At 37.8% G+C, this 24,239-nt stretch overlaps 2 protein-coding genes across 2 annotated transcripts; one reads left to right on the forward strand and one right to left on the reverse strand.

Annotated features, from left to right (window-relative positions):
- Positions 1-2,435: 2,435 nt before the first annotated feature.
- Positions 2,436-10,896, reverse strand: crfb16 (cytokine receptor family member B16). The gene is made up of 7 exons (XM_053330885.1): positions 10,860-10,896; positions 9,319-9,445; positions 5,822-6,012; positions 5,116-5,240; positions 4,499-4,646; positions 3,687-3,832; positions 2,436-2,564 (listed from the first exon to the last, which is right to left on the reverse strand). The coding sequence occupies exons 1-7, from the start codon at positions 10,894-10,896 to the stop codon at positions 2,436-2,438; spliced, it is 903 nt and encodes a 300-aa protein (XP_053186860.1).
- Positions 10,897-15,608: 4,712 nt separating this feature from the next.
- Positions 15,609-20,949, forward strand: cldn15la (claudin 15-like a). Its single transcript, XM_053329564.1, has 5 exons — positions 15,609-15,898; positions 18,612-18,776; positions 19,095-19,176; positions 20,059-20,172; positions 20,741-20,949. The coding sequence occupies exons 1-5, from the start codon at positions 15,682-15,684 to the stop codon at positions 20,823-20,825; spliced, it is 663 nt and encodes a 220-aa protein (XP_053185539.1). The 5' UTR covers positions 15,609-15,681; the 3' UTR covers positions 20,826-20,949.
- The last annotated feature ends 3,290 nt before the right edge of the window (positions 20,950-24,239 follow it).

Raw genomic sequence — 24,239 nt, forward strand, 5'->3', positions numbered from 1 at the left:
TATGCTGTGGGCAGCATTTTAATGGCATAGTTTGGGTCCACTTGTCCCCTTAGAGGGAAGAGTCAGTGCAAATCAATACAAAGCTGTTGTGAGTGATCAGTTTCATCCTATGAATGTCACTAATTGTGACTACTTGTTATGATTATTAGCATCTATTTGAATCCACTACAAGAGTCCTCACAGTTCAAACTTTGTCCACTGGATGGCAGCAGAGCATTGTCTTTAATCAGACTGCTAAACTATGGAATTTCTAAATCTGTTGGTCATGAAAGAAAAACTATTATCTCACAAGGCTCAACCTATATATATATATATTTTAAATCTCCAACAAATAATTAAATAATCAAATTTTAAAACTCTTTTTTAGGTAAAACAGTGTAAATTGTTGCAACTTTGACAAACTGAAATTCCTATTGGTGCTGTGTTTAAAGCCATTTAGCAACTTCAACCTACAGACATGAGCATATCAGCTGGTACACCCCATTCAAGTTACTCACTTTACGCAATTTATGTGAATTTAATTCAGGCTTAATTTTGCATCATGTGACTGACAGACCATAATAAGACAGCACGTTCATTGAGGCCAGTCTGGCTTGATGCTTATCTTCAGTATTTAGGTTTGAACCACTAATTATGAGTATTTAGAGTATTTCATTTTTAATTTGAATATATATTTTATATATATACAAAACCTGGTTCCCGTGTCATGAGTGATATGTCAAGTCATGGACCCCACCAGGATAGAAAAACAAGATGTCTCTCACACTCACACAGAGAGAGAGAGAGAGAGAGAGAGAGAGAGAGAGAGAGAGAGAGAGAGAGAGAGAGAGAGAGAGAGAGAGAGAGAGAGAGAATGAATTACAGTAAAAACATACAACAGTACAACAGGCATACAACATGAACAAACAAAAAAAAGAACACTATGTCATTGTTTCAGAGGGAAATGACAACAGGAAGTCTGTGAGGCACCAAAGAAAGACACTATGTCCCCAGAAAGCCGGTTCAAATCCTAAACACATCTTCTTCCCTCTGTTTAGTTCCTCAGTCAACATTAAAACAGTGTTTTTACAGAGTGTAAAAGTGAAGTAGTGTAGTGTGTTCGGGGGAAAAGGAGCTTCATACAAACGCTGTCATGTCACTGAGAAAACAGATGGTGGCAGCAGTGTGGTGTTTAATTGGAAGGAGAAGAAGAATAAACACGTGGATGGCTTCATGTGAGTTATTATTGTTCTCTTTATTGTCTCCTTTGACACTGACAGTGTACAATTTCTTCTTCGCCTGTTTTTCTGTGGTTGACTTGCTCGTCTGATCTCTGCACATGTGTAACGGAGTAGATTTGTGCTTGGTAAATTATGACAAAAAAGGTGCAACACTGCCATCTATCAGCACAGTGGTTGGTGTGGGAACTGCACAGAGAAAAGAGGACTTCACTGAGGTAAGCTGTCCTCTTGCATGGTCTGGGATAATTAATGATTTTGTTAAAGGTTTCAGGATTTTGCTGTGTAATGTATTCATTGAGATGTTTTGAGCACTTCCTGTGATTTGTGAAGCCATAAAGCTACTTTTTTGGAGACTTGTAATGATGCTAAACTAGCTTAAATGCTTTCCCCCATTTCATGTGTTCAGATTAACCTGAGGCCGATGATCATTTTCACACACCATTGCTGTGCTGTATAATAATATATTATGCATTTTGTTATGTTACTTTTCATGACGTTTTATTGTATATTTTGTCTGTGTGAGCTGCTAAAAGGCTCACATTCATTCACCTAGCTCTGAATTTAGTGTATTTTAATACTTAACTCATGGTAAATGTTGAAAGTGTTCTTAAAATCAATCTTATGTAACATAATGGATTATGTGGGTTTTTTTACTTATGTTCGTGGAATAACAATATACACTATACATTCACATTATGATGTAATTTTTGTTTCTGTTTTATATGAAATGATTTGTGTATTTTAATTGTTTATTGAGCTGCACAGAGAAAAGAGGACTTCACTGTGTTTATCCTGAGGCCGATTATCATTTTCACACGGCATTGCTGTGCTGTTTGCTGTGTTGCAGGAGGGAACTGTGTGTAATAAACTCTCCCATAATCCACCTGGTCGTCGTCTGTGGTCTGTAGAAGCGACAGTAGTGTGGAGCTGCTCCTGATTTTAAATGTTAACAGGTATTTGCAGTAATGAGCTAAAACTCATGCTGTGGACGGATGTCGGTATTCAGTCTTCCTTCATACATCAACGGTTCAAACCAGCTCCAGTTAATCTGATGGGCAACGTCACAACTTCCAAACGTCTTTATAAACGTGCCACATATTCTGGTCTGAAACTAAAAGCAAACTAAGCAGCTCAGTCATCTCACTGTGTCTTTCTGCTGTTTCCTTTCCTCTCATTTACTTCAGATTTGAACCAAAACTCCACGGAGAGAAATATTTACTCCACAAAATCCACAATGTTCAGTTCAGTACTCTGGTCTTCCAGATGTGCTGGAACCACATGGATCTGCTTACAAAGCTCCTCCTCCTCAACGCTGCTCGGGATCTGAACGTCCCAATTAGATCGCTGCAAAGGAAACAGAAGAGCTGATTCAACTGTGGACAGTAGATTTTCTTTTACAAATTAAAAATGAAGGTTGCATCACACATACTGTTATGATGGTTATGTTATGTCAAAATCATGTCCTAAAATAGTATGTGTGTTTATTATTGTTTTATTATACTAAAATATACAAAAGGTACATTAAGTAAGATGTGGCATTTCAGATAGGATCTCAGATTCTGTTTTTCACAATTTATTTTTATCACAATAAAAATGATGTTTCTTTGTGTCCATGTGGTTTAGTTTAAATTTAAAGGGTTAAAATCTGAAAATAAACGTATGAATAACTTCACACATTCTTTTTTTGTGGACCCAGCATCAAATTTCTGCTTTTAATCCATTTAGAGAGAATATATTAGAGGATTATGGTAAAAATGTCTAAGTGGTGTAACCATAAAAACTTTGTACCAAATAATTCAACGTTGCTTAAAAACAGTAAATAGTCAATAAAACACCATATCAACTAGTTTGGCATGATCTTACATCCTTCCTTCCTTCCTTCCTTCCTTCCTACCTAACACCATATCAACTAGTTAGGCATGATCTTACATTATAACTTTTATATTAAATAAAGCTAATGGAATACTATTGTTCTAAATATTACATTTCATCTGGTTACCATGGAGATCAGGAAACATTTACACTTTTTTAAAATAAAGTAAAAAGTGTAAGTCCACATAAGTCCACTTAAACACACTGTAGGTGATAAAATATGTAATATTTATCATTCTTTTGTGGTTACACCATTTGACATTTTCAGGAGCATTCAGTCTGACTTTTGGTAAAAAATGATATAAAACCAACAAAAATACTAAATGTAGATTTTAACAAACCTGATGCTGCTTTTAAAACTTATAGCTTTTAACATATGTTCAAACTGCTCATCTTGCCAGCCCTTATTTATCACTGACTCATACATACATTCTAACTGATTCTTGCTTCCAGGTTTAAGAAAGTTTTCTAACAGGTCAAAAGCTGTTGTGTTATACTGTATTTATCTTTCCTTTACTTAGACCGCATTTGCATCTCTACTTATACACATCTGATTTAGTTTGTACTGATGTAATTACAGACTGTGGGACTGACCAGTGAGTGAGGTAGCGGCTCTTTTTGGAAATATGTTTGGCAGGCGTCTGGCCGGCAGTGAATGATGGACCAGAACACAGCAAACAGGAGACCAGCCATGATGATGACGGTGACGGCCACAGTGATCGGCTGCTTCCACGTAGAATCTGGATCTGCAGAGACATCTGATGTTACATCTGAGAGACCTAGCAGCACAACATCCCTCTCTCTCTCTCTCTCTCTCTCTGGTTAAATTGTTCACTGAACTGTGTTCTTTCAATTTCCACACATTTTTAAACGTGAGGATGTTTTGCGGCGCCTCTAACCGGCCTGATCATGAATAACATCTGATCGTATCCAAAAGGGCTTAATATTTCTCCTTCTCTTCTCATTTCCTGTCACCTTTCTTCTATCAGCTCTCCAATAAAATCATTACATGCTCCCAAAACATTTTAAAAAGTGGTGTAAAAAGTGTCTTTGGAACTGTACGAGAGAAGTAATAATGCGTAAATTGAAAGTATGAATATTAAAAAGGGACATTTATTAAGATTTTTGCCAAGTCGGACTATGGAAAGTCAAGGTTTTTTAATGGAAAGTGAGGCCTTATGTTGTGGAGCTGATCATAAACAGCAACATCCACCTAGGAATCTGTTGGAGGTTGATTCCCATCTTTTTCTCTCTTCTATTTTCTTAATAAGATGAACGAAAATGCCATTTTAAAAAGTAAGGACAACTTGTGGAAGCATTGTGGAAAAGCTTTGAACATTGTGTAAATGTAGAAGTCTGAACATGGACAGTGAGAACATCTTAGTGTGTGTTTGCATGTGTTGTACCTGTGATAAACACACAGAGAGGGTCGCTGCTGCTGCTGTGGAGCTGCGCGTCCAGGACAGTCTGAGCTCTGACGCAGTACTCAGCTCCCTCCTGCAGGGCGGCGACAAGCAGCGGCATCTGCTCAGCTGGTGTCATGTAGACATCAGGCTGATGAACAGAGAGAGGAGGAAACATTCAACTACGTCCCAAAAAGTTTATATAATAAGACATAAGGAAAATAAATATATTCTGCTAAATATCTACAGCTTATAAGATTTAATGTCATGGTGGGTTACCAAAAAAAACAGGTCATGCAAGCCAAAGGGTTAGAGGGGAAAGGGTAGATAAACAGGAAAACTATAAAGAAGAAATGGCAGATTGTAAAAGGAAAAACAACATAAATTGGGGAGAAATAAAAGGACATGAATGAAAGGTTGACGGATTAACAAAAAGAGGGGCGTAATGCGCACAAAGAAAGATAAGAAGAGACATATGGCAAATAAATAACAGAAGAAAGGATTGAACTCAATAAAAAAAGTGAAGAAACATGGAAATAAGAAGAGATATAGAGAAAGGAAGAACTGGAAGGAATACAGTAAATAATAGTTTCTGAAGACAGTAAAAATTCAACTCTGACCTGCAGCTCTTCGCCTTTCTTCCACACCATCACCTTGACGACGGCGGTGTGAGGAAGCTTCTCAACAGACACCTGAAGAGCGTCGCCCACCGCTTTCACCGACATCTTTGGCACTGTCAGGACCGCTGCAAGCAAAACATTCAATTATGTTTTACAAACATTTCTCAAAAAGGCCATGAGGAGACAACTCTGTACCTCTGCTGACCCTTTGAAGGGGCCTGACCCCGAGGTTGGGAACCACCGGACTAAACTCCCTACTATAAAGTAGTTAAAACTTGCTCCACCGGCGCGCAGATGGTGGAGTGGTTAGAGTGCATGCCACGTATGCAGCCCACCCCAGTTCGAATCCTGGCCGGAGGTCCTTTGCTGCAAGTCACACCCCCTCTCTCTCCCATGTTTCCTGTCTGTCTACTGCTTAATAAATGCCAAAAAAATCTTAAGAAAAAAAAAAAAAAAACTCACTCCACCTCCACCTCCAGCAGCTACAACAGTAACAATATAATATCTGAGATGAACTCGGACTGCATTCAATAAGCTAAACTTCTTCCCCGCAGTTGTCTGTGCTTTCTGGTCTCACATGTAATCTGGGCCTGTAGACGTCCAGATGACAGATTCAAGTCCCGGACCTTCAATGTGCCGTCGAAAGACACATCCGATAAAACATTTTGTCGTTTTCACCCATGAGCATTGTCGTGTAAACACTTACTCTTTCTGCGGTTGAAGGGTCGGCTGAGTTGGGTCCAGGGTGACGGCTGCGAGCTACATTGCCCTTGGACGCGCAGGTTGTAGTCGGAGTCGGAGCCCAGGTCAAAGGTTAAGTCGCAGTGAGTGTGGCGGATCTTCTGGCACTCGGGAGCGTCCACCCAGCTGCCGTTCAGAAACATCAACTCGAACTCCCTGAAGGACACAGAGACACACAGAGAGTTTCAAGTGGAGGCAGAAATGATCTCAGCAGCATCTGTTGGTGTTGCAAATACATAAATAAAATTGTGTCCTGCAGTAGCCACCTAGCTGCCAGTAGAGGTCAGTGTATCCAAGCTTTCAGGTCTATGATTTAAAGCAACTTTTAACACTGCTCAAGGCTCAAGTGAGTCTCCAAAACTAATTTACATCTAAGCCACTCCTTACTGTTTGGGAATTTTCCATATACCACATACTGAGATACACAGCGTCAATCATGAGCCTTGAGGTCACAGTAATGGGCAGAAAGAGACACTGGCTGTCTGGCTCTATAGACCCGAGATCAGTGACTGTGTTGAAGACATTGACGGGAATCAGATAGCAGTAGAGTGTGCTGATGGTAAACGCCATTTAATATGACATAAGAGGGTAGCTACATTTCCTTGTTTGTAGGGTTAGGGTTAGAATAACAAACCAATAGGCTAGTTCCATTTGCTGTAGATGCATTGAGTTTGACCATTTACATGCATCGAGTATTTGTGGCACTATCTGTAAAAGGATGGTATCATGGTACCAAAGAGTGTACTGATAATTCCTCCAGTCTCCTTGGCCAAGCTTCACTAGAGTAAGATCCATCCTGGGCTCCTGTACACTTTCTCCTATGATGAGTTAATCATTGATGAGCAGATTGTCTGGATGTCTGGGTACGACACACTGTGTGAGGCAGCCAATAAGCCGCTTTCTGAATTTTGCATTGCAACAACAAGGTTTACTGTTTAGGGATTTATGATAAATACTGTATGAACTGTTTGCAGAAGCTGTATTTACTGTGTCATGTATGTTTCAATGAGGAGAAAGTAGTAACTAAGTTAACTGAGCAAGGCTGAAACACTTGACATCACTGCGTAACCTTTGCCACTGACATAGTTGGCGTAGAGTTCGGTAGCACAGATGAGGACAGGTAAGTCTTTTTCAGAGTGACAGAAACTGAAGCGGGGCCAGTGAGAGCTCTCCCAGCCTCTGCAGCTCATCGAGGGGAGGTTGTCCTGCTCGCTTTGTACAAAAGAAGCAGCCTTTTCAGTTTAACAGGCGCTGGTTGGGACTGGCTGAACGGTACGGTGGATTGGAAGTCATTTATGGACAATGTATGTTGCAGTAGCAAGAGAAAGTCTGCAGGTAGCACAGTACCGCCACTACATCCTATCACACATATGGATATAAAACCAACACAAATACTAAATGTACCTTTTAACAAACCTGATGCTGCTTTTAAAACTAGTTTTAACATATTTATGAATTGCTCATCTTGCCAACCCGTATCTATCACTGACTAATATGTTCGCTTACAGTCTGCAAACATGTTCCTCTCCTCCTAAATACTACTAGCTCTCTACAAACTACTGCAGTGTTTAACAAGAACAGTATGCAAAGTTTTTTTCTTTTTCTACTCCTGCTTTAAAACTCTCTTGATTTACTCAAAATTGTAACAGGCGTACAAGCACATCCACAAACATCAATACTGCATCAAACACTAAATAATCCTTTAAATACAACACAGATTCCACCTGAACTGTGGTTGTGCTTCTGATAACAATAATGACCCAAAACTCAGGCATCACATGCTACTGCCTGCATGCCACTGGTCTGTGTACTGCAGCTCAGTGTAAATGATTGTGATCATTTCACACCGCTGACAGAGGAAACCTGTATATCTGGTAGGTTACATTCATCAGACGTTATGTAAACAAGACAGATCAAACAGATTATGGCAGATTTCTGTTCAAACCCAAACTCAAAGGTACCAAACATATCCATTATAGTCACTTTCAGGTGTAAAAAGCAACACTTTAAGAGGTTAAAGGTACAAATACAAGCTTTGAAGAAACACCATGAGTTGAACTCTGCACACTGCTCAGACTTCACAACAGCCGCAGGAAAGAGGCTGATGTCTTCTCCTCTGATTGGCAGCTGCTGTGACACAGTTTTAGTCTAGAAATACCTGTTGTGTAATGACACACATATCAACAATATGTGTAACCTACTTGTTGTGTAATGACACACATATCAACAATATGTGTAACCTACTTGTCTAATCCATTACACAACTATCAGCTGCATATTTCACATATTTCTCTGCACTGTCAAACTGTGCCTGTTCAAACTTTATATTGCTGTCAAAACTTTTTAAAGCTGCTTTTAAGTACACTTAGTTGACAGTTTATTTAGTTTAGTTTAAAAAATATTGTAAATAATGAATGAAGAGACGAGGAAGTTTCACATTTGTTGGACTTCTAAGCTATTCAAGACAAACAGGAAGCGACTTGTCATTACCTAATGCTGTAGCGTGACATCATCCATGGTTATGATCAGACTTTATGAGTGCATTTCAGTCAAATCTGCTCATGTGTGGCAGTTTAGGGACCTACTGTAGGGATGTTTGAATGAATCATCGACACACAAAGGTGAATCTGACTAAATAAATCTGAATTAAGCATAAAGCCTGTCACATGAACATTGGCCAAGTGGGGCAGGAACTCAGTAAAACAACCACCATACTTGCTGACGACACACAAGACCTCACAGATGTGTAGTTTCACTTGTAAAAACTCAATAGCAAACAAACATGGAGGACATTTCTTTTAGCTCTGCATGAATCCACATTCGGCGCCTTATGGCCCTTTTCCACTGCAGAATCGGTACGGTACGCTTTAGCGCGGCACGACTCTACCCACTTTTAGAACCGGCCTTGTTCCTTTTCCACTGCCAAGAGGTACTAGTCGGACTACTTGGAATGGGCGGAGTTGGCGGGGTCGACACTGCCGTGACGTAATTTGCAGGCGACTACTAATGTGCCCATGCCGCAGTCAGTAAAGTAAACAACAACGATGAAGGCACTGGATGACATCGAGGCGGTACTGCTGCTGCTGTTTGCTCTGTGGCTCGCTGTGTTTGTGTTTGTGCTTTAACGCGGGTGATTATTTAAAGACCCCGCGCTTCGTTGCATGTATGACGACATCTCCTTCGACCAATCAGTGGACAGCGCCGTTCACGTGACAATTTAGTATCAGTTCGGCTCGGTTAGTACCACCTCTGAAACAGGTACGAAAAATGGTAACGGTTCCCAGGTCCGGCCCCCAGTGGAAAAGGGCACAAAGCGGGTAGAGTCGTACCGTACCGTACCGTACCGTTACTAAATCGTGCAGTGGAAAAGGGCCATTAGTGAGTCTCTCTAACAGCAGGAAGGAAATAAAGAAATGTAAAACCTGATGGATGATTTTGAGAACGACCAGCAGTCTAACTCACCCCTGGAACTGGACGGAGTAGAGGACGGTGGAGTTGCAGTGAGGCTGCAGGGGAAGCCACCTCAGTGTGTGTCTCATGTCAACAGACTCCATGGAAACGCTGCTGGGTGATGGCAGCATCCAAACATCTGTTGACACAATGAGGTCAAATATCAGCTGACAGACAGAGCCGAGGTCGTGTTTGTTTGTGTTTGCATCTGATTTTATTAGATTTTAATGGCTTGTGCTCAACATTTCTCTGATATAATGAGGTTTTGTTCATCTTCTGCTGTACTGGAGAGTAACAATTGAACACCATGACCAATTACAATCAACATCAGGGAAAGAAGCTACTTACTTAGGTGCAAAAGAGAGCAGTTTTCTTTAACAATGATTTGTGGTTTGCATATTTGAAATAATAATATTCTGTAATGTTTGGGTCAAAACTTTGCAGCTACATTCACATTACATGCTGAAGGGTTCCATATCTGATTTTCTGTTTTGCTTCAGATCAGATTTTGTCACAGAGGCGTGAACAAACCAAACCTGATTTTTTTTCCATATCAGATCTAGGAATTTTGCATACGTGATCCTAGATCTGATTCATATCTGTTGCTAACACGTTTCCCCTATATGCAAGGCGATAATACAGCAGTCCAAACCAGTTTTAAGAAATCAGTTTTCTGTCAACATGCTGAGAGAAAGTTGTTAATTATCTGGCAAACTGTTGATACTGTAAACCAGGGGTGTCCAAACTATTCCACAAAGGACCATGTGGCTGCAGGTTTTCATTCCAACCAAGCAGGAGCACACCAGACTTGATTCATTTAATCAGCTGATCTCAGGCTGATTGGGCAAATGTTGTCATCTTGATTGGTTGGAACTAAAACCTGCAGTCACATGGCCCTTTGTGGAATAGTTTGGACATGCCTGCTGTAAACGTACGAGTGAAATAAAGTTCAGTGACAATGTTTTAAATGTTGTTTTCAACCAAGATATCTCATCTAGCAGTTCAGTTATAAAAAACTTTATTATGATTATTTATTTAACTCTGGCAGCACTTGGTGAATGTTAGAGGAAGACTGAATATTTGTTTAACTATAATAGCTTTTTTTTAAAACTCAAAAATAAGGTATAATTTAATGTAATCGATCTCATCTATTGATTGTGATTTCTAAGAATGAAGTTGGATAAAAATGTATAAAACAGAATGAAATGATAATTTATACTTTACATTTACATTAAATAATATCTAACAAGCTTATAAATACATAATATGTGTTAAAAATGAAACCATTAAGTCTCCAAACTGTGTGCAGCTGTGTCTCTGAGTTGTTTACAGTCCCACTAAATGAATGACTGTCAGGGTTTTTGCTGTATTGCTAAAGTAAAGAATCTGAATATTTTTCCACCACTGCTACAGTTGGATGTTTGAGCTTCACTGTGATAATGATGGATGTGCAGAATTTGACACAAGAAGGCTGATTAGAGGGATTCCTGACAAACATAGCAGAAACTGAAACACATTTTACTGGATTTGTGTCGTATCGGTTTAAAACTCACAGTTTGTTAAGTCAAGCAGGATCATCATCATCATCATCAGCAGCAGCAGCGGCAGATTCACAGTGCGTCTCAGTCTCATGGCCAGTGTGTTCATCTCCAGGATGAATCTGGTCTTGTCAGGTCAATCATGCCCGAATCCCACCAGTGACCTGCAGATAAACTGGTCCAGGATCAAATATGTGATCCAGAAAACTATGCAGAAACAGAAGACACCTGGATGCTCTTTTACTTTTTCATGCCACACACATTTCTGGAGCCACTTGCATTCACATCCTTCAGCTCATCCAAGAAGAGGTGAATTAAAACCTTAAATCCACTTTGTTGTCAGCGTGAGGTAGCTTTCATCTCGATTCTGAGGGTTCTGCTTGAGTTTACTTCACCCTCCGAGCCGTATGTGCAAACGAAAGAAACAGAAGCTATGTAAGAATCTCTGCAGGCGACCCAGATCTGGAGAGAAAAGCTGGTGTGTCCGGATGCTACTGCTGCTGCTGCTGCTGGAATCTGGGCTGCAGAGCTGGTCTGACTTGTTGTCAGCTCCCTCAGGGCATCAAGCTGTCAGTGTGAATTTATAGGTTAAACTCATCACACACCTGATCAAATCTGTAGACTGTATATGGCCTATATAGCTGCTGGTATGTACATCTGGCTCTTCACAGCCTGCAGGAGCTCTGCAAAGTGTCACTGTTAAATGTACCTGTCTGGTTTTTCATTTATAAATACTGTTTGCTCACACATATCTGACTGGGCAGTGTTTATACATAAATGCAGTGTTGGAAGAACTATTCAGATCCTTTCCTTCAGTAAAAATACCAATCCTGCAATATACAAATACTGCATTACAATTAAAAGTCCTACATGGAAAAGCCCTCCTATAGTAAAAGTACTGCAGTATTATAGTGATGTAGTATGCAGTATTACAGTAAAAGTACTGCAGTATTATAGTGATGTACAGTAGTATGCAGTATTACAGTAAAAGTACTGCAGTATTATAGTGATGTACAGTAGTATGCAGTATTACAGTAAATGTACTGCAGTATTACAGTGATGTAGTATGCAGTATTACAGTAAAAGTACTGCAGTATTATAGTGATGTAGTATGCAGTATTACAGTAAAAGTACTGCAGTATTATAGTGATGTAGTATGCAGTATTACAGTAAAAGTACTGCAGTATTATAGTGATGTAGTATGTAGTATTACAGTAAAAGTACTGCAGTATTATAGTGATGTAGTATGCAGTATTACAGTAAAAGTATATTATTATATATGACATCATTAGATTATTAATAGTGAAGCATCAGTGTTAGAGCAGCATGTTACTGTTGTAGCTGCTGGAGGTGGAGCTAGTTTATACTACTTTATATACAGTTAGCTAGTTTACACTACTTTATATACAGTTAGCTAGTTTATACTACTTTATATACAGTTAGCTAGTTTATACTACTTTATATACAGTTAGCTAGTTTACACTACTTTATATACAGTTAGCTAGTTTACACTACTTTATATACAGTTAGCTAGTTTATACTACTTTATATACAGTTAGCTAGTTTATACTACTTTATATACAGTTAGCTAGTTTATACTACTTTATATACAGTTAACTAGTGTATACTACTTTATATACAGTTAGCTAGTTTATACTACTTTATATACAGTTAGCTAGTTTATACTACTTTATATACAGTTAGCTAGTTTACCACTACTTTATATACAGTTAGCTAGTTTACACTACTTTATATACAGTTAGCTAGTTAGTTTATACTACTTTATATACAGTTAGCTAGTTTATACTACTTTATATACAGTTAGCTAGTTTACACTACTTTATATACAGTTAGCTAGTTTACAGTTTACACTACTTTATATACAGTTAGCTAGTTTACACTACTTTATATACACTTAGCTAGTTTACAGTTTACACTACTTTATATACAGTTAGCTAGTTTACACTACTTTATATACAGTTAGCTAGTTTATACTACTTTATATACAGTTAGCTAGTTTACACTACTTTATATACAGTTAGCTAGTTTATACTACTTTATATACAGTTAGCTAGTTTACACTACTTTATATACAGTTAGCTAGTTTACACTACTTTATATACAGTTTACACTACTTTATATACAGTTAGCTAGTTTATACTACTTTATATACGGTTAGCTAGTTTAGTCCAGTGGTTCCCAACCTAGAGGTGGGACCCCTCCAAAGGGTCAGCAGATAAATGTGAGGGACTGCTGAGATGATTAATGGGAGAGGAAAGACAAAGATTTTTTCTCTAATCTTTGATTTCTGCTGAAATATTGGATCATTTGAACATTTATTGAAATGAAAGCATGTGAGAAGTTTAGAGGGAAGAATCAGTAGCCTATTTGGTGGAGCTGTTAACAACTCATAGACATCTGAAATGTGAGCCGACTACACACTGCTTTTTGTAAGACGGGTTGGAAACCACTGGTTTCATCTTTAACGAACAGTTTAAATGCATTTAAGGTCACTTGCCAATGACCACAACTTTAAACCCTCATACAACCAACACAGTCAACAGACAACCTTCATAAGTTGACAGAGCGAATGTGGTAATCTTTCCCATCCTTAGATCTTCTTATTAACAACTGTGTATATTATTGAACAATTATACACCGACATGGAATCAGAAAGACTCATCATTAGTAGCTGTCCTTTAACAGGAAGAAAATAAAGGACTACTGTTTAGAAAAGGTAAGAATAAACACACAAATCAATTTAAGAATAAATCAAATCCTAACCCTGACCTATTTTTCCAGGTCTAGTTTAAGAATTCAGTAATCTAATTAATCTGTGTGTCTGCTTCACTCAGAGGAGAAAAGAAACGATTGTATATCAGACTTTGGACTCTCATCATGATCAAACATTAACTGTCACCAACCATAAAGCTATAAAACAGAAGCGTATTAACCGCCTACCTCTCTGTGTCTTCACGTCACCCTGAAACCAGCAAAGACATGACATACAGTATCTGCCTGTCACTGCCAAAACATCTGTAACAACTAACAATCAATGTAGTTATTTAAATTCTATTTATTTTAAATGTCCAGAGCTGCTATAAGTTTTAAGATCTGAAATGATCAAAATAAATTGTACACCATGTTAACAGAGAGTCAGTTTAATAGTATTTTGTGTGAATACATTCAAAGTTATTATGGACTTTAAAAATGATTAATACAGTACAATTAATACAATACAATATGTCCTCATTAGTCTCATAGGGGAAGTTATTGAGTCAGTGTGGCTGACCTGGAGTTCCTTATTTGAACATACAAATGTTTATTATCCTAACATCACAGCCAGACTTCCCATTTTCTCAACAGTGAACAAATAACTGGTCCATTAGAGGAAATACATAGTGGGTGAACTTCAGTTTGCTGTCCAGTGTACTAAAATAAGTCCTAACTCTGTTGTATCATGACGTGGAGCAACAGAATAAAGGAACATATGCTGAGTAGGTGTGAGGGGAAACTGTGCTGTAATAAATGTTTATCTCAGTTTCAAAGCAGTAATTGCTGCTGCTTCATTCTGTTTCAGTTTTCATATAATCTCCCATACAGAGATACAATCATTTAACTGAAGTCTGTTTCTTTATATAGAATTAGTTTTTGTTTAAAATAATGTATAAGAGTATAAGCAACAAGATGTCAGCGTTGTCTGTACTCGCTTTGCATGTGAACCAACAATAACAAGTCTAACTGTTACATAAACATGTCTGAGGTTCAGATTAAATATCACATCACAAGTATTAAATATTGTTCTTGTTTTGTTGCGTTTCTCGTCCCACAGTTTAGATACACAACAACTACTACCCAGAATCACTACTGCTACTGCCTCCTGTACCCTACCAACTACTTCAATCACCTTTAAAACTTTCTTATGGCACTTTACAAACCACCTTGCAACACTGTGGGAACAATACAAACACTTAGCAACCAGTCCGGATGACAGATTCCATCCGGACTGGTTCAGATTCCAGTCCCGGACCCTCTAGCTTCATTGTTGATTTTCACTGTGCTTCTCTCTCCTCTCCTTCCTCTCTCTCCTCTCATCCCCAACCGGTCGAGGCAGATGTTCTCCCACTTTGAGTCTAGTTCTGAGGGTTCTTCCTGTTAAAGGGAGTTTTTTCTCGCCACTGTTGCTCATGTGGGAATGTTGGGTCTCTTTAAAGTTAAAACCTGAAGAGTTCGGTTTAGAACCTGCTCTATGTGTAAAGTGGCTTGAGATAACTTTATTGTGATTTGGCGCTATACAAATAAAGATTGATTGATTAATTGAGAGCATCCTAAAGCAGAAGAGAACAATGAGAGCGAGGAAAGACGGGGAGGAGAGAAAGGAGAGTACGGACTGGCAAGTAAACAAACTATTAAAAGAGATAGATGGATAGGACTGGACAGGAGGAGGGAAGAAACCCATTATGCCTGTGGTTGGGTCTAATTACAGCCTACAGAAAAGACCTATGATGGGATTGGAGGGTTGTTTAAGGTGTAGCTGAAGAATCATACTCATTATTATCGCCATAATCAATACCAAGCAGGAGGCGTGGGGGGGAAACTACAGGGAGCGGCTCCTGACAGTTTATGACCCCTGACAGAGTGTAAAGTCCTCCTGTTAGAGCCACAGACGTCACATTAACAAGATAGAACTGAAGAGGAGAGACCAATTCACCTCAGAGGACCAGGCCAGTTACACGTTTCAAAGGCTTAACTCGAAGGCCTTGTTGTTTTTAGACTGTTTGACGCCGTTGGATTTGATTGGTTTCATCTTAATTGTTTTCTTGAAAACGTTGTAATCATGTCGACGGCTGTGGAAGCGACCGGGTTCATCATGTGCATCATCAGCTGGCTGCTGACCGGATCATCGCTCGCTAACGACTACTGGAAGGTTTCGACCGTGTCCGGCAGTGTCATCATCTCCCAAAGACAGTTTGAAAACTTGTGGCACGCCTGTGCCGAGAACAGCGCCGGCATCGCCGAGTGTCGAGACTTTGAATCGATGCTCGCTCTCCCTGGTAAGACGAGATCTACTGAGTTTTAGACTTTATGATTTCTAAAATAGGGTCCATATGTGCACTCTGCTAGAGTACAAAAGAACTCCAGTACCCTTCAAAGAAACCCTTCAAAACATTTTTCAGTTTCCTTGGCAAAAAGTGCTTAACACAGCAGGTGTTCAGCCATCTTTGTGGAGTCTGAAGTCTTTAACATTAAGCTTTGGAAACTTTTATGATTGTAAGATATGAAATCATTAAAAACATGGACTTCATTATGATCTATGAGAAAGCATTAGCCACTTTAAGAAAGAGAGTTGATTGGGGAAGTTCATAATCTAAATTCAGGATTTGAAAGAAAGTAATTTAAAATTCAAGTGAACAATCACTTTATTCTCCAATTTATCTGAAACAACTATTTAAAAAACTCAAATATGGCTTCTTTTGGGTTTTTTAATGCTTTCTTATGTCTTTTTTTAATTACAAGCTTATCAGATCTTAAAATAGGTTAGCATGATGTGGCATCATTTCAAAACTAGTCGTCCAAAGGTTGATGCATTTTACAGCCAGAAGCTTCCCGCCTGAATCGGTTTGAAGATCAGTTACTGGTTAAACCATCTGACTACTGGATCACCTTTATACTGCTCACTTTATGCTCACTGTACTAGTTAATCAATGATGTTTGTTTCTTTTTCCCATAATGCGTCATGTATGATTATATTTTCGGCGGCCATTTTGGGCCTCCTCCTCCGCTGAGAGCAAAATGGAGGGAAACACTTGTTAAGGTCAAACAGTAATGTTGCTTTTTCATCATCGTTACTTTGTTTTATTTTCTTTTAGATTGATGAAAACGTATTATGTAGATGTGTCGTTAAAGTTCAAAGTTTTCTTGTGGTTTTATTAAGCATTTAAATGGGTTTGACACCAATTCTCCCCTTACGTTTTCCCTTTAGTATCTTTAATTTAAATAATATAACATACAGCACATTATATTGTTTCAGGGGTTTTTTTTATGGCTGCATCATTCAGTGAATTAAATCAAAAATATCTTAAATGTCTTGTGGATTGTTTCAGCCACATTTCCCCAAATTCAGCCTGGAAACTTTTGGATGAGTTTCTAAAAATAAAACAGCTGGAGTTTAATGGTCACTTGAGCTGGATTTTTATATTTCATTAATTATAGAAAGCTAATTTGTGCAAGTGATCCAACTGTAACATTCATTGTTCGGCCCTTCTGCCTGTTTTATAACCAGGTTGCTTTTTGTCTCTCCTGAAACTCTGTGTGGCTCATAAAGAGGCGTAGCAGCTTTTTATGATGATTAGAGGTCAACCCGTCAATAAATGACTCCATCTTTACAGCTAGTTTCTGGAGAACAAACACGTATAAATAATTCCACTTCCTCCTTTTTTCTCTGAGGATACAGGGTTCATTTCTTTGGTGTTGATGATTCTTGTCAAAGTGGCGATAACCATCATATTTTTTTATATGTAATCTGTTGTGTAATGTGTTGGTCGGCCATCCAAAGAACATTTCTGATGGTTAAACTGTGTCCTTCAGTCCTGAATCTTGCAGTTTTTAGTGTGTAATGTGTTGGTGGTGATTCTTTCTCTGCAGTTCGGAGCTTTATAGTTGAGTTTCAGCTCATTGTTTAGATGTCTAGCTGCAACTTTACTGTTCTGGTTCACTATCAACGCTCTCATAGTGTCGTGTTCATAGAAAAGTCTGTAAAAAAAAAAAGCCACTGTACTCTACCAGATCAGCACCAAACAGACAAACACACACAGTTATCTGTAGACTAGCTGGTGAACATAGTGGAGCATTTAGATATTTCCCTCAGGAGTTAGTAGAGAGTAAAAACAGAACTAAAAGAGAGAATATAGACTTACATTGAGAAGATGGACAGAAACACGATGAACTAATGATTGCTAAAGTTGATCAGTAAACTGCTGGATGTGGAAATAAGTTCAACATATCAACTTAAAAGCTGTTGATAGGTCATTGTTGTGTTCACTGCTCATATTCAACAACATGACATGGAGATGTATTTACAGTTCCAGTAGACATTTTTATTCTGTTAAACTTTCTTTTCGAATATACTAAATCAGGTCATATTCGACTTAAAATCTTTTTAAAATTTCTAAAGTATCAACTGTACAAAAAGTCTTAATCATGATCATTTCTTTGAATATACAGTAAAGAACTGATCACAAAAATATGTTTTCTTGAAATTAAAGAAATTAGATTAAATTTGGTTATGAGAATTTTTTAAAACAATAAAGTTATTTAATTCATTATATTCATCAACTGTATTGTCTAAAACACCACAACTCCCTATTTTCTTTACTGTACTCTTCTTTTCTTTTAGGAAATACAAATTTGTTTTCATAGTCACCTTAATTCTTGAACTCTCTGATTTTGGCACTAATGTTCTTCCATGCAGTTCCTTTGTTCTCTGCCGCTAAATCACACAAATACAAGTGTGTCTTTGTTTATGTTTTAAAGTTATGGTTTAAGATGCTGTGTGCCTGGTGCTAATATTAGTAATAAGGACCCATCAGCCATGTTTCCTCCCAGAAGAGGGTAACCGTGTTGGAAATGTTGGAAAAGAGACTCAGTAAACTTTGATGCAGGCATCTCTGAAGCCTGGGCAGCTTCTGAGATCTCAGACTTATTGTGGTTACTGTTATTATTAATGGTATTTAATTATATTTGAATGGTATCTCTCCCTCCCTACAGGTCACATCCAGGCGGCTCGCGCTCTGATGATCGTCTCTCTGCTCGCCGGCCTCGGCTCCGTGATCGTGACTCTGCTTGGACTCAAGTGCATCAAGATCGGCTCGGCCACCGAGCAATCTAAGGCCAAGATCGCCAGCTGTGGAGGAATCCTGAGCATCCTCGGTGGTGAGGACATTTGCATAACCTTCTTATCTCAAACTATGAATGACTGAACAGTTTCGGATACTTTAAGAGCACGTTAGGAGAGGAAACAACAGATGCTGTATTGGATTATTCAGGTGTACCTGCAGTAATAAAGTGTATATAATACCTTATCATCACAGTAAACATGGGACCGGCACAGAAAATACAGGTTGATTAATTACTAGTCAGTAATGCATTCCATTGTATTGCTGCAGCATGGACAGCACAGTGACTTCATCATAATGTTTGGATATAACTCTTCTGGATTGGCCTGATGTTTGGTGTTTCTTGTGTGTGCAGGTATGTGCTGCATGGTAGCGGTTTCCTGGTACGCCTTCAGAGTCGTGGAAGACTTCAACAACCCGTTCTACGGCGGCGTGAAGTGAGTTCACCTCTTCAGAAGTTGTTTTGATCATCAGTATAAGGGTCAATGATGTTTTATTGTGTCCATGAGGTTTAGTTTAAATTTAAAGGGTTAAAATGTGAAAATAAACGTATGAATAACTTCACACATTCTTTTTTTGTGGACCCAGCATCAAATTTCTGCTTTTAATCCATTTAGAGAGAATATATTAGAGGATTATGGTAAAAATGTCTAAGTGGTGTAACCATAAAAACTTTGTACCAAATAATTCAACGTTGCTTAAAAACAGTAAATAGTCAATAAAACACCTTCCTTCCTTCCTTCCTTCCTTCCTTCCTTCCTTCCTTCCTTCCTACCTAACACCATATCAACTAGTTTGGCATGATCTTACATCCTTCCTTCCTTCCTTCCTTCCTAACACCATATCAACTAGTTTGGCATGATCTTACATCCTTCCTTCCTTCCTTCCTTCCTTCCTTCCTAACACCATATCAACTAGTTTGGCATGATCTTACATTATAACTTTTATATTAAATAAAGCTAATGGAATACTATTGTTCTAAATATTACATTTAATCTGGAGAATCATGGAGATCAGGAAACATTTACATTCTTTTGTGGTTACACCATTTGACATTTTCGGGAGCATTCAGTCTTACTTTTGGTAAAAAATGGTGCAAATGTCATTTAAATGATATAAAACCAACAAAAATACTAAATGTACATTTTAACATGCCAACCCTTATTAGTCACTGACCCATGTGTATGTTAATCATGTGGTGATGTTATTATTGATTTAGGATTGAACGTGTAGTTTAACGTATAGTTTAACGTATAGTTTAACGTGTAGTTTAACGTGTAGTTTAACGTGTAGTTTAACGGTGTCCTGTCTGCCTGCAGGTTCGAGCTGGGAGTGGGTCTCTACATAGGATGGGGCGGAGCGTGTCTGTCCGTGCTGGGTGGAATTCTTCTTTGCACTGCCTGCAAGAGAGCAACAGCTGGAGGAAAGAAAGGGTAGGAGCCATAAAGTCACATAAGCACAATTTAACTACATTTACTTTTTATTATTTATTGAACTGTATCAGTTTGACTGTTCACTTCAGTTTTAACTCTTATTTTTGGTGCTTTTTTTGATCGATTTGGCCAATTTTGATCCTATGTAACTGGAAGTCTCATTATTTAGCATTTGGATACAGTATATAAAGAGTCAATAAATAGTTTATAATACATATATCGTTTTCTGACATGATGACCTACTCAGGACAGTCTCTTTTTAATGTCTTCAATAAGTTATAATTGTCAACAAATATTAAGAATAATTAAGAAACACTTAAAGGACAGTTTTACCATTTCTGTGTAATGATTCCTCCTGTTCATACTGTGCATTAGATCCTTCATAATGTTTACAATGGAAGTGATGGAGGACTAAATCCACAGTCCTCCTTCTGTGGAAACATGGATTTAAAAGTTGATGTGAAGCTAATATGAAGCTTCAGCGTCTGAATGAGTCAAATCTTCATCTTCTATGTTTCAACGTTACAGTGTTTTTACTCATTTTCACCTATTTTGTCCTTTTGTGCAGCGGCCACTACCCTACGAGCCAGCAACATAAGGTCTACACGGCTACAGCCAAGTCAGAGCCAGACTCTGCCAGAGCTTACGTCTAAACACACACACACACACACGCACACACACACACACACACGCACACTGACTTTGAGGGGACCTGCTTATACCTGCGTGGGTGGACAGTCCCCACAATGTAATGATTGCAAGAACACACACACTGACTTTGAGGGGACCTGCTTTTACATGCTTGGGTGGACAGTCCCCACAATGTAATGATTTCAAGAACGCACACACACACACACGCACACAAACACACACACACACGCACACACACTGACTTTGAGGGGACCTGCTTTTACCTGCTTGGGTGGACAGTCCTCACAATGTAATGATTGCAAGAACACACACACACACACACACCCACACACACTGACATTGAGGGGACCTGCTTTTACCCACTTGGGTGGACAGTCCTCACAATGTAATGATTGCAAGAACACACACACACACACACACACACACACACACACACACACAGCGACACACATTTGATAAACTATGTGTTGTGTTTTTTTTTGTTTTTTGTCCTTTCATATTTTCAGTTTTTTTGTGGATGATTTAAGTTTAATTTTGTAATATTGATCAATATATTGATAAATCTTATGAATTATTGTGGAATCCTGTTTTTCTGAATAAACTTTGTTACAAAATAAATAAATGACTTTGTGTGTTTGCTGCTTGCTTACATACATTACACATATTTCATAAACATTTTGTGTTTAAAATTTAATATTTATAAGCAGTTAATAAGCAACTAATGAATATTTAGTGGTAAGCATATACTGGGACATTTTAATTAATGTGTAATAACTGAACTCTTTGTACTGTAACCAACAACTGGTAATATAACATTATATAACAATATATCAATCTTAAAATATCCTTTTAATTTCTTACAGTCATGTGTAATCAATAATTTATTAATTTAATATACTAATTTATTATTTTTGCTGACTGTCTTTCCATTCTTTGTTTTTCTAATCTCTTTTAACATATCTTTCACTCACATGAATGTTTGCACAAACTGTCAGTCTAATTGATCTTTTTGTCTATTTAACACAATTTAATGCAGCTACCAGGAAACCACATTAGAAGAAAAATGACTTGTACAGTTTTAAACATGTACAAATCTTTAGTGGTAATAATTCAACATATTCTGATAGAAAGGATCATGCACACAAATATATGAGAAAAATATAATAAATTAAACTTTTAAACGGTCTATGTACGTGTAAAGTGATTTTATCCCAACTCGTTTTCACTGAGAGTATAAAAATATAACATAAATATAATAATTCATAAATTAAATATGGTGTGAAATGCACATGTCAGCATTTTACATTGGCTTCCTCAGTTTGTCCTTATTTAACATATTAATAAAGTTATGATATGATAAATAAAACATGCTCAGAGGAATTGTGTCCCAAAATATTTGTCCCTGCACGTGCTGTCTGTCATTTCAATCACGTGTGTCTGTGTGTGTGTGTGTGTGTGTGTGTGTGTGTGTGTGTGTGTGTGTGTGTGTGTGTGTGTGTGTGTAATCTCTTGTGTGATAATGATGATTAATGCACTGCAGCGCTGTAATCCACCTCTGCCTGTTTACCTGCTGACAGGCAGAACAGTGGATTAAAGCTCCGTAGCATCTCGTCTATCTATAGTCCTCCTCACACAAACACACACACACACACACACACACACACACACACACACACACACACACACACACACACACACACACTGTCTGCTGGATTAAAACCTTGTTGCTCAACCTTCAGGCTTCCTCTGGACCAACTCTGGATATCAAAAGTCTGCACGTTTTTATTCCTCAGCCTGTAAACACTCATCTCTGTGAACAAGAACACATGAAAAAAGCAAAAATAAAGATCAGTAATTAAAATCCAGACACAGTAAATAAGTTAACTTCCTTAAATTATGCACTATAATACAGTTTAGAGACTCTGGTACTTTAATAGTGTTTCCATTTTTTGTTCATATTGTCAGAAAAGTGATAAATCTACTTCATGTTTATTGTTCATAGTGGGAGGTGGTGATGTGTTCCTCCTCCTCATGTTAATGTAGACAACAGTGTGTTTGTAACTTAACTGCAACAACAGCAGGTTTCATATATAACACGTAATAATAACATAATAATCACATCATATTTAAACGTTAGCCAAAAAAGAGAAATAAATGAACATACATGTGGGTTTAATGTGTGTAATGAAAACTATTAATTGTCAGAATGATGTGAATGGAAGTGAACAAATATGTTTCCATGATAAGACATATGGAAAATTATATTAAAATTATATTATTGAGATTCTAATTACAATAAAAACAATTATAAACTAAATAACTAAATAACTGAACTCTAAGGAAAGTCAATCTGCCTGCTCCATTCAATCAATCAATCAATCAATCAATTAATCAGATTTTATTGGTAAAGCCCTTTTCATACATAAAAGTGTTTTACATGGTAAAAAAACAAAACACAAACAAACATAAACAAGAAATAAATGATGACTAATACAAACAGGAAGTGAGGAAACACTATAAAAACTGTCATGAAGCAGCACAGACAGGATATTAATGTATAAACTCAGAATACCCAAATATAATAAAAGATTAATAAAATATAATAAACATATGATCAAATAGAGTCACTAGAAAATAAAGTGGGTAAAACCAGAAATGTGAGGTTTGGTTATTAAAAGGAAAACAATAAAATTAAAGAACAATTAAAAGGAAATGTCTGTTGGTTTGAAAATTGTAGAAAAGTAATTCCAGTTTTTCAATAAAGCACATCGTTATTCTCTCTTATTATAATAACAGTCAAGGCTTCATCTAACTTGAGTTAATTGACTTGCAATGTGATTCAGATTCTGAAGGATAGATGGTTTATTATAGGAAGGTTTTATTTGTCTGTATATCTATATCTATGCAATGGTTTTACTGGTTCGGCCCACTTCAGATCATACTGGGCCAAATGTATGTGGCCCTTGGACTTAAATGAGTTTGACACCTTAAATGAGTTTGACACCTTAAATGAGTTTGACACCATTGAGACTGTAATGACAGGTAATGACAGGTAATGACAGGTGATCCTGGTGTGGTTATGAAAACAGCTCTGTGGTCTATATATACCTCCCGTATATCGTCTGCGGAAAGCATTCATCATCTTAACGGATCCATCTCACCCCAGCCCGTCACCTGTTTGACCCTCTGTGCCCTCAGAGAAGAGCTTCAGGTCCACCGAAACAGGTTTTTACCCCAAAACTCATCACCATATGAACTCTGCACTGGAAGCACAACTCCCATAGACAAAAACACTGTACAATACTCACTTATAATGCGATATCATCATTTAATTGACTTTTATTTATACAGGTAATCTCATTGAGACCAGGGTTATTATAGTTTTGAAATTTTCTTTAGTTTTTAGTTTTTAGTCT

Source organism: Scomber japonicus, chromosome 12, assembly GCF_027409825.1.
Source record: "Scomber japonicus isolate fScoJap1 chromosome 12, fScoJap1.pri, whole genome shotgun sequence".
NCBI classification, from domain to species: domain Eukaryota; kingdom Metazoa; phylum Chordata; class Actinopteri; order Scombriformes; family Scombridae; genus Scomber; species Scomber japonicus.

Coding starts and splice junctions, on each gene's coding strand:
- crfb16 (XM_053330885.1), bottom strand. CDS start 10,896: ATGATGATGATGATGATCCTGCTTGACTTAACAAACT. Junction 6,013..9,318: donor TACTCCGTCCAGTTCCAGGG/GTGAGTTAGACT, acceptor TGTGTCCTTCAG/GGAGTTCGAGTTGATGTTTC. Junction 4,647..5,115: donor AGAAAGGCGAAGAGCTGCAG/GTCAGAGTTGAA, acceptor TCTGTTCATCAG/CCTGATGTCTACATGACACC.
- cldn15la (XM_053329564.1), top strand. CDS start 15,682: ATGTCGACGGCTGTGGAAGCGACCGGGTTCATCATGTGCATCATCAGC. Junction 15,899..18,611: donor ATCGATGCTCGCTCTCCCTG/GTAAGACGAGAT, acceptor CCCTCCCTACAG/GTCACATCCAGGCGGCTCGC. Junction 18,777..19,094: donor AATCCTGAGCATCCTCGGTG/GTGAGGACATTT, acceptor TTGTGTGTGCAG/GTATGTGCTGCATGGTAGCG.